The 16,503-nt window shown below is 46.8% G+C and overlaps 1 protein-coding gene across 1 annotated transcript in view; it reads right to left on the bottom strand.

Annotated features, from left to right (window-relative positions):
- The window catches only part of C3 (complement C3), a 35,800-nt gene that overhangs the window by 5,137 nt on the left and 14,160 nt on the right, over positions 1 to 16,503 (bottom strand). Inside the window, exons 20-33 of the mRNA XM_036846252.1 lie at positions 12,062 to 12,204; positions 11,757 to 11,969; positions 10,504 to 10,570; positions 10,321 to 10,407; positions 9,395 to 9,598; positions 8,766 to 8,841; positions 8,335 to 8,494; positions 7,217 to 7,315; positions 4,475 to 4,631; positions 2,856 to 3,019; positions 1,623 to 1,781; positions 1,415 to 1,474; positions 1,201 to 1,291; positions 1,028 to 1,079 (exon numbers count right to left, since the gene is read on the bottom strand). Coding sequence (XP_036702147.1) covers positions 1,028 to 1,079; positions 1,201 to 1,291; positions 1,415 to 1,474; positions 1,623 to 1,781; positions 2,856 to 3,019; positions 4,475 to 4,631; positions 7,217 to 7,315; positions 8,335 to 8,494; positions 8,766 to 8,841; positions 9,395 to 9,598; positions 10,321 to 10,407; positions 10,504 to 10,570; positions 11,757 to 11,969; positions 12,062 to 12,204 — 1,732 coding nt within the window. The remainder of the gene's footprint in view (positions 1 to 1,027; positions 1,080 to 1,200; positions 1,292 to 1,414; positions 1,475 to 1,622; positions 1,782 to 2,855; positions 3,020 to 4,474; positions 4,632 to 7,216; positions 7,316 to 8,334; positions 8,495 to 8,765; positions 8,842 to 9,394; positions 9,599 to 10,320; positions 10,408 to 10,503; positions 10,571 to 11,756; positions 11,970 to 12,061; positions 12,205 to 16,503) is intronic.

The raw sequence follows: 16,503 nt of genomic DNA, 5'->3' as shown, positions 1-16,503 counted from the left end.
GTTATAAATTACAGTGTACTCAACAAATACTCATCTTACTATACTTTTGTTTCTCCAGACCTTTAAAACTGGGAGTGTGAGAGTTTTTGATGTTGTGACTAAAATTTTTAAAGGTCATGGAACACCATAACTCAAAAAGAGTCATGTACCACAATGTTCATTGCAGCTCTATTTACAATAGCCAGGACATGGAAGCAACCTAAGTGTCCATCGACAGATGAATGGATAAAGAAGATGTGGCACATATATACAATGGAATATTACTCTGCCATAAAAAGAAACGAAATTGAGTTATTTCTAGTGAGGTGGTTGGACCTAGAGTCTGTCATACAGAGTGAAGTAGGTCAGAAAGAGAAAAACAAATACCATATGCTAACACATATATATGGAATCTAAAAAAAAAAAGGTCATGAAGAACCTAGGGGCAAGACAGGAATAAAGACACAGACCTACTAGAGAATGGACTTGAGGATACAGGGAGGGGGAAGGGTAAGCTGGGACAAAGTGAGAGAGTGGCATGGACATATATACACTACCAAATGTAAAATAGATAGCTAGTGGGAAGCAGCCGCATAGCACAGGGAGATCAGCTCGGTGCTTTGTGACCACCTAGAGGGGTGGGATAGGGAGGGTGGGAGGGAGGGAGACGTAAGAGGGAAGAGATATGGGGACATATGTATATGTATAACTGATTCACTTTGTTATAAAGCAGAAACTAACACACCACTGTAAAGCAATTATACTCCAATAAAGAAGTTTAAAAAAAAATAAAATAAAGGTCATGGAACAATTGTAATTTCATGGCTGATTAAGATGACTTTGTACAGACTCAGCTTACATTGTCATTGCTAGTCTCGCACTGTCATGCAAAGTGAAGACTGCTTGCTGTCTCCTTGTGGGTATTTAGCACAGGACTAGATGCACAATACACTCTCAGAAAGCATTAAGCATCACAGTTATTATTTGTAAGAAGTCTTGCTAGAGACAGAGGGATGGCCAAGATGGACCCCAGTGACCCATCTCTTACCTCGTACAGATGTCAAGGATCATGGAGCCTTTGGCGTCCTGAGGCTTCTTGACTAGAAACACAGAAGACAGAAGGATGGGGGAGGGGGGTTCCTGGGTTCTGATCCAAGAGGGAGGGAGACATTAGAATGGGGGTGGTGGAAGGGTGACAGATAGGGTCTGTACTCCTTTTACCTGGTTCGGGGGCTGGACGTATGGAAACCTGGAGGTCAAACTTTTTGCAGGTGACTTTGCCTTTGAGTTTGGCGTGGTACACGGTCACCACCTGGCGAGATGGGAGGGGAGACAAGGTGTCAGCCCACTTGACTTGGGAAGGAGAGGGTGCCTCTGGGGCAGAGGAGCCTAGAGAAAGTGGTGGGCCAAGAAGGTGTGGGTTCCCGTTCCTTACCGACAAGGTGCCCTGTCCTTTCCCTTGAGCTGTTAATGTGAAATCCTCATTTTCCTTGGTCTGTGGGGAGTGGAGAGAGAGAAGAGAGAGCATTGGGAACCAAGCCTTCCCCTGGCTGTGTTGGTCATCTGCCCTCCCTCCTGCCTCCTGGCAAACTCTGACTGGCATGGAGGATGAAAGCGAGGAGGGTTTGGCCGGGTGGCTATACCTCTTCTGAGCGCAGGAGGCTAGCAGATTCCCAGACGATACGATGCCTTATCAGAGAGTTACGGCTGGGTAGTTGGATGGACACATCCAGGTTCAGCTCCTTGTGATCAGGGACATCTTTCTGGTACTGGGCCAAGGCTTGGAACACCATGAAAGTGGCCTGTTGCCCATGACAGAGAAAGAGGGTGAATCTGGGCGACTGAGAAATCCACTGAAGGATGAAGAGACTCAGATCAGACATGGGGCACTGAGGCTGTGACCTAGAACCCACCAGAGAGGGTGAGAATACGACTGGGGGTTGCTGGATACCGAGGACATGTCCTAGAACTCTCTGAGTGAGAGAGGTTCAGACCAGAACTTGGAGACACTGGGAACATGTCTAGAATCCACCAGAAAGTATAGACATAAGACTGAAAGTCTAGCCACACTGAGAAGGTGGTCTAGACCCATCCAGAGGAGAGAGTCTAAGACAAGAGTTTAGAGGTGCTGAGAATGTGTCTAGAACCCACTCATGAAAAAAAGAATAAAATTGGAATCTGGGAACACTAAGCATCTGATCTAGAACCCAAAATTGACACTGAGAATGTGATTGAGAGCCCATCAGAAAGAAAAAGGGTTAAACTGGAATCTGAGGTTGCTGGAGTTTGAGGTTACTGAACCCATGGTCTAGAACCCATTAGGGACTAGAATAACTGAGAACCTGGTCTAAAACTCACAGTAAGATGTGGTAACACTGAGAGCTTGATGGAACTGAGAACATGGCCTAGAGCCCACCAGTGGGAGAGAAAGGCTTGGATAATGGCCTAGAATCATTAAGAACCTGGTCTAGAACCCAACAGTGAGACAGGGTAACATTGGGGGCCTGGTGAAACAAACATGATCTAGAACCCACCAGTGAGACAGGATAAGATGGGAACCTGGTGGAATTGGGAACATGGTGTAGAACCCACTGGGGGAGAGAGAGGCTCACACCTGAACCTGGGCCCTGAGAACATGATCTAGACACCAGGATTGAAAAGGAGGCTCAGAACACAGCTTGGGGCATCCAGAATGTAATCTAGAATCCATAGATGGGTTTTCAATTAAAAAAAAAACATTTCTCAACTTCATCCCAATCATCCTGGCTCATGGGACAGAAGCACTGCCTCTCTTGGTCTCAGTGTCCTCTCCAGAAAGCTAATGGGAGGCCATAGGAGGTTGGGATGCAGGTGCCTGGGGGTGTGAGGCTACTTGCCTGCGTGGAGCCATAACCACCTCCGTAGTATCTCTGCTCATTGAGCCAGCGCACAACAGGAGGCACAGTGTCAAAGTCTTTGAGCAACAGCAGAGCCAAGAGGGCGTAGGATGTGGCTTCCACGTTGTAGAGCTTCTGGCCACGCTCCTCCCAGCGGTTCCTTTCTGCAGGGAGAACCCCCACCCCCCAATGCTCACTGCTCTGTCCAGCCTGTAAATAGCTCAGAGAAAGTTCAGAAAAAAGACTCATACTAGACCTCTTGGTGTTCAGGTGTCCTGGCCCACATTCAAGGTCTTCAGTCTGCTGGCTCCTGCCTCATCCTCTTCCCTCATTAACCTTCACTTCTCCATCTGAATTCTGAACTGCAGCCCCACTGCAGGAGATTCCCTAAACTTGCCATGCTCATTCTTACCTCTGAGCCTTTGCGTATTCTGTTCCCTTGACTTGGAGCACCTTTTCTCTATCTACTCCTGGTTAGTTCCTACCCACCCTGTACAATTCAGCTTCAATGGCACCCCAAGACTGGGTGAGGCTCTTCTTCCTCCTGTCTCTCAAAGCATCCTGTGCTTCTCCTGTCCCAGCACTATGACGCTCTACAGTAATCTATTAACTCATTTCTTTCTTCAATTGGAGTGCGAGGCCATAATGGCAGGGGCTGTGCTGTGTTCACTGTGGTGTCCCAAGTGCCTAAGAAATTAACAATGGCAGAGACTGTCACTAAGAACCATACCCTCCTCTTCCTGGGTACACAGTTGGACTACATCTCCCAGATGCCTTTGCAGGTAGGTATGGCCACATGACTGAGCTCTGGCCAATGGAATGTGCACGGTAATGATGGGGCCCCTTCCATGTCTGGTCCACCTCCCTTGCACAGTCTTCCTACTTCCCCTTCAGCTTGGATGGGATGTGTTCTGAGGCCCCAGAGTGGCAGAGCCTGGAAAAGATAGAGGCCTGGATCCCTGCATCACTGTATGGAGGAGAGCTGTTCACCAACAACAAACTTTTGTTGTGTTAAGCCACTTTAGTATATGTTACACTATGTTACTTGAGATACGTTATTATCAGTGAGTGCAAACTTGATACAGTGTCATCACTGTGCTGAATTCCCTATGGCATTATCTTATCGAATCCTAACTACCCTTGAGATAATGATAATATTATTAACAATATTAAAGGCAACGATGTTATCAGTGATAGAGCTCTTACCATATGCTAGACCCTTTTCTACTTGCATTATTCATTTAATCTTTACAACCACCCTATGACATAGGTATCATTTTAAGATGAGGAAACTAAGGTCCAGAGAGGTTAAGCAACTTGTACAAGGTCAGACAGTGAGAAAGTGGCAGGGTGGGATTTCAATTTAGATCTGTCTGATGTCAGAGCCCGTGTTCTTAATGACACCTCACTGCTGTGTCATAGCAAGTGCTCAACACACAACATTCAACATTGTTGAATGAATTGTGCAATGAACCTTCTTGTGTGGCTTACATTGAGAAATTTTCACACCATAGAGTCATCCATCCCAGTGCAGCTTAGAGCCATGCATCCCAGCTTGAGAGGGCCACCCTCAAACCCCAGCCATGCATCCCTCTTTACCCCTCCAGGCTGCCCCTCACCTGTGGCTGTGTTCAGAAATTTGTTGAGGAGGTCATTCTCCAGCTTGCCCAACAGAGCCAGGGCGTAGCCAGCAATGGCCACAGTGTATGGTCTTCGCAACTCTAGGTAGTGGTCTTCAAGGAAGTCTCCTGCCTTAGTGATGCTCCGTCCCAGGCTCTATGAGAAAGAGGATTGGGTACCCTGGTCAGGTGGGCGTTGCTGCCACAGAGAACTGGTAAGGATCACATAAGCATCACTTCCTGGGCACCAGGTGGTTTCTGTCCTTGGGACCTATCTGTCTTGGATCTGTCTATTTTTGAGGGTTTCCCATTGTGAGCTGCTTTGTTGCTGAGTACCTACTCTGTGCTGGGGTGGGGGGTGGGGCGGGGGAGTTTATATACCCCGTGGTGTGCTAGTAAATGTTTAACAACCAGCTCTCCAGTGGAGGCATGGGATTGGGGGGTGGGTGGGTAGAGGGGTTGCTAGTTTATAGATTGCCAATTACTGTGGTGTAAAAACTTCCACAATGGTCAATTTCAAGCTACTAATGTGATGTCCCTGAACATGGAGTGGGGAAGAGATGCCCCCAAAAGGCACTCGTGAGCTAGTATGAGGCAGATTCAGCACACCAAGGGAACACCTCTTATCCAATCACTATCTTCATCACAGCTAGCCCTTACTATGTCCCAGTCATATATCCGCTCATTTAATCTCATAAAATCCTATGAGACAGGTACTATTTTCATCATTATCCTACTGCGCAGATAAAAATACTGTGACTCAGAAAGATGGGGATCGGGGGAAGACATGATTTGAAGTGTTTGCTGATTTCCATGGTGTCAATACTACCATGGCTGATTTCAACCTAGCAATGTGGCATCACTGAATGTAGATTTGGGAAGAGATGGGCAGTAACACAACATCATATAATATTTCCACCATACAGATATAATAGACATAAATAACCTCAAGAGGATAATGATAAAAGGTAGCAAAATATTTAGGAAGTGATACATTTTAAGTGTTTATTACCTGTGTTTTTAGTGTTTAATGTTTGCAGTTTAACTGTAAGTTTATACAATTTAATTTTAAACAATGATTGTGTTTAACAACCAGCTTGCAAAGTCCTGGAAATTTAACAACTGGCTTCCACAAGCTGGTCAGCGCCCTGTTGATTTAAATGCCAGCAGTCTGGTTCCATAGCCTATGCCATACTTCATGCTGTGTTGTAGAAGAAACAATCCTTTTGCCTGCCCAGCTATCCCTCCTACATCTGTCCTTGATTGTTGTAAGAATACCTCCTCCCTTTCATTCACGTGGCCACAGTGGAAGCAGCCATATTTGCCCACTAAGACCTACTTCCTGGCCTCAACTGATTGGTCCAGGGGTGAATCCCTGACCCAAGCTGAGCCAATCAGAATCCTTCACTGGGAACCTGAGCTGTAGCCTTGGTCTGACTATTTCCCCAAGGAAGACAGCCATGTTCTGCCAGGCAGGCTGGATGGCAGGGAAAAGTTGAATTATTGGGCAAGAAGGGAATGAAAGACATGTGAGAACATGAAGAACAAAGCATCCTGGCAGAGTCCCTGAGGCTATTTTCATTTTTCTTTTTTTTGGCTGCACAGGCATGTGGGATCTTAGTTCCCCAACCAGGGATCGGACCTTAACCACTGGACTACCAAGGAAGTCCCTACTTTCATCTTTGAATTTGATAAATTCTTAGATCCCTAAAATAAATTTCCCATCTATTTTTGTACGATCTAGGTCACACGTATGATAACTAGGACACATGTGTGACATCTAGGACAACTGAGAGAGTCCTAAAAAAAAACACAAAGATTATTATACCCATTTTACAGATGCACACACTGAGGCCCAGCAAGGGGAAGTGCCTGAGAGTCAGGATTTGAGGTCAGTTTTGTCTGACCCCACAGTTCTAGTGCTCTTTTCTGCTATAATTTCTCTCAAATCTTCAAGGTTGGAACCAGGAAGACCTAGGTCCCTCTTGGGCATAAAAGGTAACAGCCCCCTCCCCTCCACCTCTTTTCTGGGGTTCTGAGGAGGGAGAAGCAGCTGGCTGAAGGGGAGATCCTGAGGTTCCCCACTAGGGTAACTAAAAGTCAAACAGCCCACTCTCAAAACCCCAGGGCAAAGCAGATGGAGCGATTACAGATTCTCAGGAGCCTGTCTTTCTAAGCTTCTCTGCTTCAGAACCAAAACTAGAGGAAAAGGGGATAGCAATGAGCCAACATTTTTAATGCTTTTCCTTTTGGGGTCATGGACCCCTTTAAAAATCTCCTGAAAGATCCCTCAGACTAAGGTAATAATCTTGACGATTCCGCTCCCACTCCCCTTTTAGCTCTGTGTCCTGAGCTTTCTTTAGGGAAGCAGCAAGGATACAGATGTAGGAGTGTTGTGGAGAGCAAGCTGAAGGGGCTTTTGTTGAAATTGGCTACAACTCTCTGACAATGGTAAAGCAGGCAGAAAGGACCCGATCTTTGATTTCTCTGTGCCTCAGTTTTCTCTTCTGTAAACTGGGGATAATAAGAGTAGCCTACCTCTTGGGCTGTTACAAGGATTACAGGACTTAAACTTGTCACACTCTTAGATGATTTATCTTAGTTAGACACTCTTATGGCCGCTGTGGTGGTTGTTACCACACTGGGAGGACTGGAAATGGCTGGAAAGCAACACCTCACCTTCCCACGTGGATGTGTCCTGGGTGGGGGAGAGGAAGAAGGGAGAGAGCAGGGGACACTTACGTTGACCTGTGCGTCGCAAATGTCTTCAGCCTCCTGCAGCGCGATGAGAACAAACGCCGTGAGGGACACGTCTTTCTCCTCGGGATTCTTGAAGCCACCCTAGAGGAGAAGCAGGAAACAAGGATAGGGTCACCAGTGTGTTCCCACACGCCAACCAACCTCCCCCTGTAGGATCAGCCGGTCAAGGGAGGTCTGGGTCTCTTCCCAGTTTCTCCCCAGGAGGGTCAAGCTCTTTGGTATTCATTCATTCATTTATTCATTCTGCAAATGTCGCTGATGCTGTGGTCGAGATGTTGGATGAAAACCAGACTCCGGCCCCAGCCCTCATGGAACTCCCCATCTGGTAGGGGAGACAGATAGGAACCAACCAGCTCATCAACAAATATGTAATTACAAACTGATGAGTGCTGCACGGGAGAAGTGGATGTGGCATTGAGAATGGATAGTGGGAGGGTGACTCAGTCATGGATAAGTGTCCCTGAGCAATGATAGCTGGAACCACAATCTGAACAGTGAGTAAGAGTAAAGTCTCAAAGAGGGCAGGGGTTAGCATGCCAGGCAGCAGGAACAGCATGTGCAAAGGCCCTGTGTCTGTATAGAGCAAGGCTCCCAGCAGTACAGACGGAGTGTGGAAAGAAGGAGGTAAGGCTATGAGGCTGGAAGCCTGAAAGGTCAGGCTAAGGCATCAATTCTCCAACTTAAGCACACCTGGTGGGGGTGGTGGGGGGAGGGTGTTAAAACTCAGATTCCTAGGCGTTGCCCCTAAAGTTTCTGATTCAGTGCATCTGGAGTGCAGCCTGAGAATTTCTGACATTTTGCATTTCTAACAAGTTTGCAGGTAGTGCTGACGCTGCTGGCCTGGGGACCACACTTTTAGGGCCACAGCTCTGAGTTCTGTGTTTAAGAGCAATGGGGAGCCAGGGGAATTTCATTTTGCACCAGATCCTGCAGGTCTCTGGTTTTTGCAAGGGAGGAATGACACTTTCAGTTCCCTCATTTCCCTGTTCCCACACACAGTGAATTGGGCAGTGGGTGGATGGCGGGATCTTCCTCCAGTCTGTCGTGGGATGCTCAGGTGCCCCTCTCCCCCCAGCCTGCCCCGAATCTCTGCCTCTTACAATCATTTCTTGGTGTATCACGGGCCCATCCTCCTGGAAGACTCCATCAGGCTTCTGCTTCTCTAGGATCAGCCATTTGACGGCCCCACAGAGGACCTGGGAGTCGATGGCGATGAGGTTGGAGGCCAGTGCAAAGACCTTGACCACGAAGGCTGTCAGCCTGGTGGGTGGGTACAGAGCATGAGCCAATTGTCTCTGGGATCCGTAGACTGGCATCCCAGCCAACCAATGAGCAGAGAGAGGCAGGGCCTAGCCTGGTTGGCCCAGGTTCCCTTCCCAAAGCCCGGGACCCAGCGTTGCATGCAGGTTACACAGCGGGCTGGTACCTTGATTCTGGGTGGCGACCCGCCTAGACCACCCCAGGCCGGGATCCAGGCCCTGCTCAGGGAGGTGCAAGGCTGAGGATGGGCAAGCTGATCGTGGAGACTCACCAGGTGCTGGGTGGCCGTTTCAGGAAGGCGGCGTAAGCCGAGTTGGGTTGTCTGTAGGCCAGCTGCTGGGTGTACCCTGCAGGGAAGAGAGAAGTGTCACCAGAGGCTGAGTGGAGGGGGCGGCTGGGGTGGGTAGGCCAGGAAGGGGAGGGGCTTAGAAAAAGGATAAAGATTCTGTGAGGGGCGGGACAGGGGTCCAGAGAGGAAAGGTGGGGGCTCTGGGCAGGGGACGGGTGTATGGGAGGGAGGGGAGCTTAAAGCAGAGAGGGACTCAGAGAAGGTGGGAGGATCAGAGAGAAGAAGGGGAAGGAGTTCTCGGAGGAGAGGGGATTGAGAGAGAGGAGGGTTCTCAAAATGGGTTCTCAGGGGCAAGGGGGCCTCAGCGGGGGAGGGAGCTCAGAGAGGGGCTCAGAGAGGGGTGAGGGGGTGGGCTCAGAGGAGGGGCGGGGCCTCGAATGGGCGGGGCCTCAGGAGTGGAGGGGGCGGGGCCTCGAGGTGGGCAGGGTCTCAGGAGTGGAAGGGGCTCAGAGGGGCAGGGTCCAGGGGTGGAGGGCTTTCATAGGAGCGGGTCTCAGAGAGGTGGAGTCTCAGGGGTGGAGGCGGCTCCGAGGGGCGGGTGGGGCGCACACCCTTCTTGATGAGCTCCAAGGCCTCCTGCCGCTTCTCCAGGCCGAACTTCTCCCACTGCTCGGTGCTGTCTAGGTAGTGCACCGCGATGACCGTGGGCGTCATGCTGATCATGTTCTGCTCTCCGCAGCCCGAGGGGGTTTGGATGAGGTGCTTCAGTCGCTCCCCGTTGATGGCGTCCTCTGTCATCTGGGCCACTGGGGTCCCTGCAGCCGGGCGTGAGGATGGCACTCAAGTCTGGGGCTGCCCCCAGCGTTTCCAGGCTCTGACCAGCCAGGGCCCAAGGGGTCAGGGACACAGCTGGGAGCATGTGAGTGATGGAAATGATGCACGGCGGAGTGGCTAGACGGGACTCTGCATTTGTGGGCGGTGGGAGTGGGCTTCCGCTTCACAGGGCAACTCCGGTCCCTGGGTCCTCTGGTTACACCAGTGGTAAAATAATTCCAGGAACAACCACCATGAATACTTTTATCATGCTTAATGCTATTTGCTAGGCTCTGTTCTAATACCATACAGTATCTCATTTAATCCTCCCAACAACCCTTAGATATCAATACTATTATTCCGCCCCATCACAGATGAGGAAACCAAGGGTCTCCTCCCAAAACCTTACAGCTCTCAAGTTGCAAGGTGCCTTTCCAGCTCCGTCTTGTCCCTTCTCGCCCCAGTTCTCCATCCGAGGCAATTAAATCCAGAATTTCTGCTCTTGAACTATACCGCTCTTTATCAGCAAAAGCTATTTGCTGAACTAAGTACTGCCTGGAGCCTTCTATAAAGCAGATTAAGGAGGGGTTCTAGCTGAAGAGGAGGTGGGAGACACAGTGGTTAAATACTCCTGGGATTAGATGGAACTGGGCTCCCTTCTCAGGAGTCATGGCCCCGCAACACCATTCTGGGTCCCCTGGGATTGGGGCCAAGGGCATCTCACCTTGCAGGAGGATCTTGGTCTCTGACTCCGTGTCTGGGACTTGGTCACTGAGATTGGCAGCTTTGATTTCCTCTCGCTGCACTCCCTCTGCCGGGTGAATGGGAGACACAAATGGCACCAGCCCCCTCCCACCCCACCCTGCATCACCACCCAGGCCTCACCCCCTCTGCCTCGCTGACTCACTTTGGCCCAGATGTTCTGGATCCAGTGTGCGAACGGCCACAGTTTTGTTGACTCTCATTCCTTCTGGCTGGACAGTGTTGGGGGTAGGGGGAGTCATGTGAATAAAAGGGCAGACGGACAGACAGTCAGCAGGGCACTGTTCTTGGGATTACTATAGCACAAGGCATGATGGCCTCCATCTGACCTTAGCTGTGTGACTGGAAGTCAGTTACTTAATCTGTCTGTGCCTCAGCTTCCTTCCTTATAAGGAGGTAATATAAACATCTACCTCATACCCACTGTTGTGCAAATTAATAATAAAATTATAAATTAATGAAGAAATAACAAGGCCTTTAGAAATCTTCCTATGTGCCTAGAAGATTGCTTTCCTGGGGTTAATTCATGTAATCTTCACAACAACCCACTGGAGTGGGTACTGCTATTATCAGTGCCATTTTAAAGATGGGGGAACTGGGGTACAGACAGGTGAAGTAACTTGCCCAAGGTCACACAGCGAGTAGAACAGAATTTGGGCTTGAACCTGGTAGTCTGGCTCCAGAGTCTGTTTTTAACCCAAATGCCTCTCAATGGGCTAAATAAAATAAAAATAAAAATCTAAAAATAAAACAAATAATATAAAAGTAAAACAAAAATTTTAAATAAATAAATAAGAATAAATAATAAAGAAAATAGAAAAAGAAAAAATAAATGAAAGAATGTACATAAGTACTAACACAGTGCCTGACACATAAGTGCTCAATTAAAATAGGGGCTATCTTAATTAGAATCAAAGGCCCAATGTGAGCTGTCATGTGTCTACAGATAAACCTTTTTATTTTATTTATTTATTTATTTGGCTGCACCCTGCGGCTTATGAGATCTTAGTTCCCTAACCAGGGATCGAACCCGGGGCCCCAGCAGTGAAAGCGCCGAGTCCCAATCACTGGACTGCCAGGGAATTCCCATCAAGATTATTAAAGTCAAAAGAAAACTCCTATGCTGAAATGTGTTACAAAATGTTATATTTGATATTAAAATATATTTTAATGAAAAAAATATTATTGATCTTTGTTTGAGCTTTCGGGTGCCCCCTAAAATTGTGTGCCCAAGGAGAATACCTCACTTGCCTCACCCTAATCCCGGCCCTGCTTCCAAACCTCCAGGACTCCTGAATTTCCTAAGGTTGGCCTGGGTCTCTAACCTGGGTTGACAGCACAGGGAGAACAGGAGCCTTTCCTGAGGGACAAGGGGCAGCAGGTAACCCAAGGACTCACCACGACCTTCAGGGTCTTCTTGACACCATCACTGATGAAGCGGTTGTAGACAGCAGCCTTGACCTCCACCTCATGGAGGCCGACCTTCAGGGGCACAATGACATAAGGCACGGGCACCGAGGACTTGGGTGGGATGATTAGAGTCTGCTGGTGGCGCTTCTTGGCAGTTGCCAGGCTACAGAAGGCTGGATTGTAGAGCAATTCCACCCTCACCTGCCGGGGAGAGAGAGTATCAAGTCAGGGGAATGTGCCACAGACCCTCTTCTCCAAGCCCCCATCATGCTTCCATTGCACCAGGGGCCCACCTTGAGCTCTTCCACCTCCCGGTAGTTGTAGAGGACAGCTCGGATCTCCACCTGCTCATTGCGCACAACAGAGTAGGGTAGACGCAGGTCAATGAAGAAATCCTGCATCACCGTGACCTCATAGGGGTCAGCCACACAGATCCCTGCCCGGGTGGAAACAGAACACGAAGTGTCAGGGGTGGGGCGGGGGGTGGGCAAGGTGGACTGGATCCAAGTTCAGGTCCAAGTTCTTGCCCCTACCAATGTCTCAGTGCTTACCTCTGACCACTGGAGCTGTCCCAAGGTCAGCCTGTCTTTGCAGAAGCCCACAGATGAACCATCATTAATGGTGATAACTTACAGATGGTGGTGGTGGCTGGGAGTTGCCATGATTTAATGGTTCCCATTTTCTTTGTAATTTTACTCATAGATAGTTGTGTAGGAGGGAAGAAGGCAAGCATAAATGAAGGGTCTATATGTACAGTCTCCAAAATGGTAGCCCCAAGTGGTCACTGGGCACTTGAAATGTGGCTAGCTCCAGTGAGAACTGGATTCCTACTTTTATTTCCTTTTAATTAACTTAGATTTAAACTTAAAAACCAATGCTCATTGTGAATGTAATAAAAACCACTGACTTGTTCACTTTCAAACGGTGACTTTCATGTTATGTGAATTATATCTCAATTTTAAAAACGATGCTTGATTCAGTGATTGGAAAACTTTTAAAGTTTTTAGTTTAAGTATGTTTAGAACAACTTGGATGGGCCAATCTACCTTTTCAGCTGTAAATTTTATGGATCCCAAAATACAGATCAGAGTATTTTCAATGAAAAGCTAGCATCCTAATTTAGATGCACTGTCAGTATAAAATACATGGCAGATTTCGAAGGCTTAGTACAAACAAAAATAAAATACATGATTAAAAATTTTGAGATATTAATAGGTTATTCTTAAACATTAATAGATTTGCTATTGTAACATGATTAGTGTGGTAGTGGTTTTGCAAATTTTTACAAAATGTTGAAATAATAATATTTTGGATATATTTGGATTAAATAAAATGTATTATTAAAATTGATTTAATCTACTCCATTTCTGTGGGGCTACCAGAAAATTTTAAATGACATACACAGCTTGCATTATATTTCTAATGGACAGTGCTGATCTACATTGTAAAAAGTAATAGGACACCTCAACTAAAATTGGAGAAGGGAAGACCTGTAGAGGGAGCTCTGATGTCCTACCACTCACTTCGGTTATCCCAAACAGGAAGATGTTATCCCAAACAGGAAGATGTCAACAGATCCCAACAGGAAGAAGCTTCAATTACAGACCCCAACTGGAAGAGATGTTTGCACTCCCAAGCAGAAAGTGCAATTAACTTACTACAGCAGGAGGAAGGACGATTTTCTTCCTGCCCAGCAACAAGCCCAGCCAATGAAAACACTGCAGCTCAGCCAATGAGAAGCTGTCTTACCTGAACTGTTACTTTCCTCCAATGAGGAAATTTTTCTCTTGCTGATGACTTGTTTGCCCTACCCTTCACTCTATAAAAACCTTTCATTTTGTACAACTCCTCTGAGTATCTCTCTGCTTGCCAGATAAGATGCTGCCCAGCTCATGAATTGTTTAACAAACCCAATTAGATCTTCAGATTTACTCAGTTGAATTTTGTTGACAACATCGAGCAAAACGATGCTTAAAAACAGTGGTTACTTGTGATACAGCAGTTACCAGATTAAATGTAAGCAAAGTGTCGATGCAAGTGAAATTTGTGAAAACATTATCACATTAATAATAATGTTACACCAAGAAATCTATTAAGATTGGAGGGAATTCCCTGGCGGTCCAGTGGTTAGGACTCCCTGCTCTCACTGCTGAGGGCCAATCCCTGATTGGACCAGGGTTCAATCCCTGCTTGGGGAACTAAGATTCCACAAGCCACGCAGCACCGCCAAAAAAGAAAAACTAAGAAGATCTGATAATTTTTCGTATTCTTCAATGGCAGAAAAAATAATAATCAGAGGCTTGAACAAAATCCTTATTTCCCAATCTACAGTCATTTACTCATCACCCTCGGGGGGTCTGCTATAGTCACTGGTTTAATTTACCATTTCTTACCTACTATTTACATTTTTAAACTCAAATTTAATTTACTACGGTGCATGAGAACCCAGGTTCTTGTGCTATAAACAGGAGGTTACCTCAAGGAAAACAGAATGATTTTGTTAAATACTGGTTAGCTTGTGTTGTCCGCAGAAAGCTAGACCACTCTCTCTTTGTTTAAAAAAAGGAGTTAAACAAGAATTAGAGACAAGGTGAAGACATCCTTGCACTAGACTTAGCTTTTCTCCTTGAATGAGATGGAAGGAAGAATGGAAAGAGAACCAAAAAAGGAATGACTTCTGATACACAATTCCTGTCACTTCAAGGCAGTGAAACAATTATTCTGTGTGATACTGTGACAGTGGCTACAAGTCATGATGTATTTATCCAAACCCATAGAATGTACAACACCAAGAGTGAATCCTAATGCCAACTATGGGCTTCAGTTCATAATAATGTATTAGTATTGGTCCATCCATTATAACAAACGTACCACACTAATGCAGGATGTTAACAATAGGGGAATCTGGGGGAGAGAGGGGTACATGGCACCTCTCTATACTTTTTGCTCAATTGTTTCTGAAAACCTAATACATTTTTTAAAAAATCTCTTAGTTAAAAAGAAATGAGGGAGGGCTTCCCTGGTGGCGCAGTGGTTGAGAATCTGCCTGCCAATGCAGGGGACGCGGGTTCGAGCCCTGGTCTGGGAAGATCCCACATGCCGCGGAGCAACTGGGCCCGTGAGCCACAATTACTGAGCCTGCGCATCTGGAGCCTGTGCTCGGCAAGGAGGGAGGGGCCAGCGATAGTGAGAGGCCCGCGCACCGCGATGAAGAGTGGCCCCCACTTGCCACAACTAGAGAAAGCCCTCGCACAGAAACGAAGACCCAACACAGCCATACATACATACATACATACATAAATAAAAAGAATGTAAGCAGACAAGAATAGCATTAAAAAAAATAAAAAAAAAAAAAAAAAAAAAAAAGAAATGAGGGACTTCGCTGGTGGGCCAGTGGTTAAGAATCCGCCTTCCAATGCAAGGGGACGTGAGTTCAATCCCTGGTCTGGGAACTAAGATCCCACGTGCCACGGGGCAACTAAGCCCGTGAGCCGCAACTACTGAGCATGCAAGCCACAACTAGAGAGCCCACGTGCTCTGGAGCCAGTACTCCACAACTAGAAAGAAGCCCTCACGCCACAACGAAGAGCCCGCGCTGCAACTAAGACCCCACACAGCCAAAGAGTAAATAAATAAATAAATATTTTTTAAAAAAGAAATGACAATGCCAGAAACTAACACAACACTGTAAATCAACTATACCTCAATTAAAAAAAAAAAGAAAGAAAGAAATGACTTCTGATGCCTGCTTTGTGTCATTTAAGGAAGCATCTATGCATCTCCGAAAGGCATTTACCCTTTGATCCCTAAAGTATGTTCGACTCCAATAATAAAAATAATAGCTCACACTCATTGAACATTTCCAATGTGTCAGGTACTATTATCACTATTATAAAATCCCAACACTTTGAGTAGGTACTATTTCTATTGTGCCCATTTTATGGATGAGCACAGAGAGGCTGGGTAACTTGACAAAGGCCACACAGCTGCCCAGAGGAGGACCTGGGATTTGGACACAGGCACTTGGGCTTGGGAAGCTCCCTGCTTTTAACCTTACTGACTCTTTAATTCCTAATAGCTCACAAGTCTAAAAATTTCAAGTTCTATTGGTTATGATGCTACAGTCTTTATTCTGAAGTTTGGATTCCTGAAAGTTTCATTCACTTGTGATCCTGGGCAAGTCACCTTCTTTCCCTGGCTTCAGTGTCCTCATTTGTAGGAGAATCATAGTACCAACCTTATAGGGTAGTTGTGAGCATTAAATGAGATAATATGTAGAGAGTTAATAATGTTGAAAAGATATCACAGGCAAGATCTAAAAACCACAGGGATTCTGCCCCACCCCACCCCCGGGGACATTTGGTAATATCTGGGGACATTTTGGATGTCACAACTAGGGAGATGCGTTGCTACTGGAATCTAGCAGGTAGAAGCCATGAAGATACCCAACATCTTATATTGCACAGGACAGTCCCCTGCCACAAAGAATGACCCAGCCCAGAATGACATCAGGGATGAGACTGAGAAATGCTGGTGCAGGGAAGAACTCTTCCAACATTCATGTCCATACAAATCTCCCGGGGATCATGTAATAAAATGCACATTCTGGCTGAGCCTGTCAGGAGTGACTAAGATTCTGAATGTCTAACAAACTCCCTGGGTAAAGCTACTTTACCAGTTTGCAGCTGGTCCAGGGAATAGGCTTTGAGGGGCAAGGATCTAACCGTGGTTTTCA

Source organism: Balaenoptera musculus, chromosome 3, assembly GCF_009873245.2.
Source record: "Balaenoptera musculus isolate JJ_BM4_2016_0621 chromosome 3, mBalMus1.pri.v3, whole genome shotgun sequence".
Taxonomy (NCBI): domain Eukaryota; kingdom Metazoa; phylum Chordata; class Mammalia; order Artiodactyla; family Balaenopteridae; genus Balaenoptera; species Balaenoptera musculus.
Note: the sequence above shows the minus strand (reverse complement) of the source record. Positions and strands in the feature narration are given on the sequence as shown.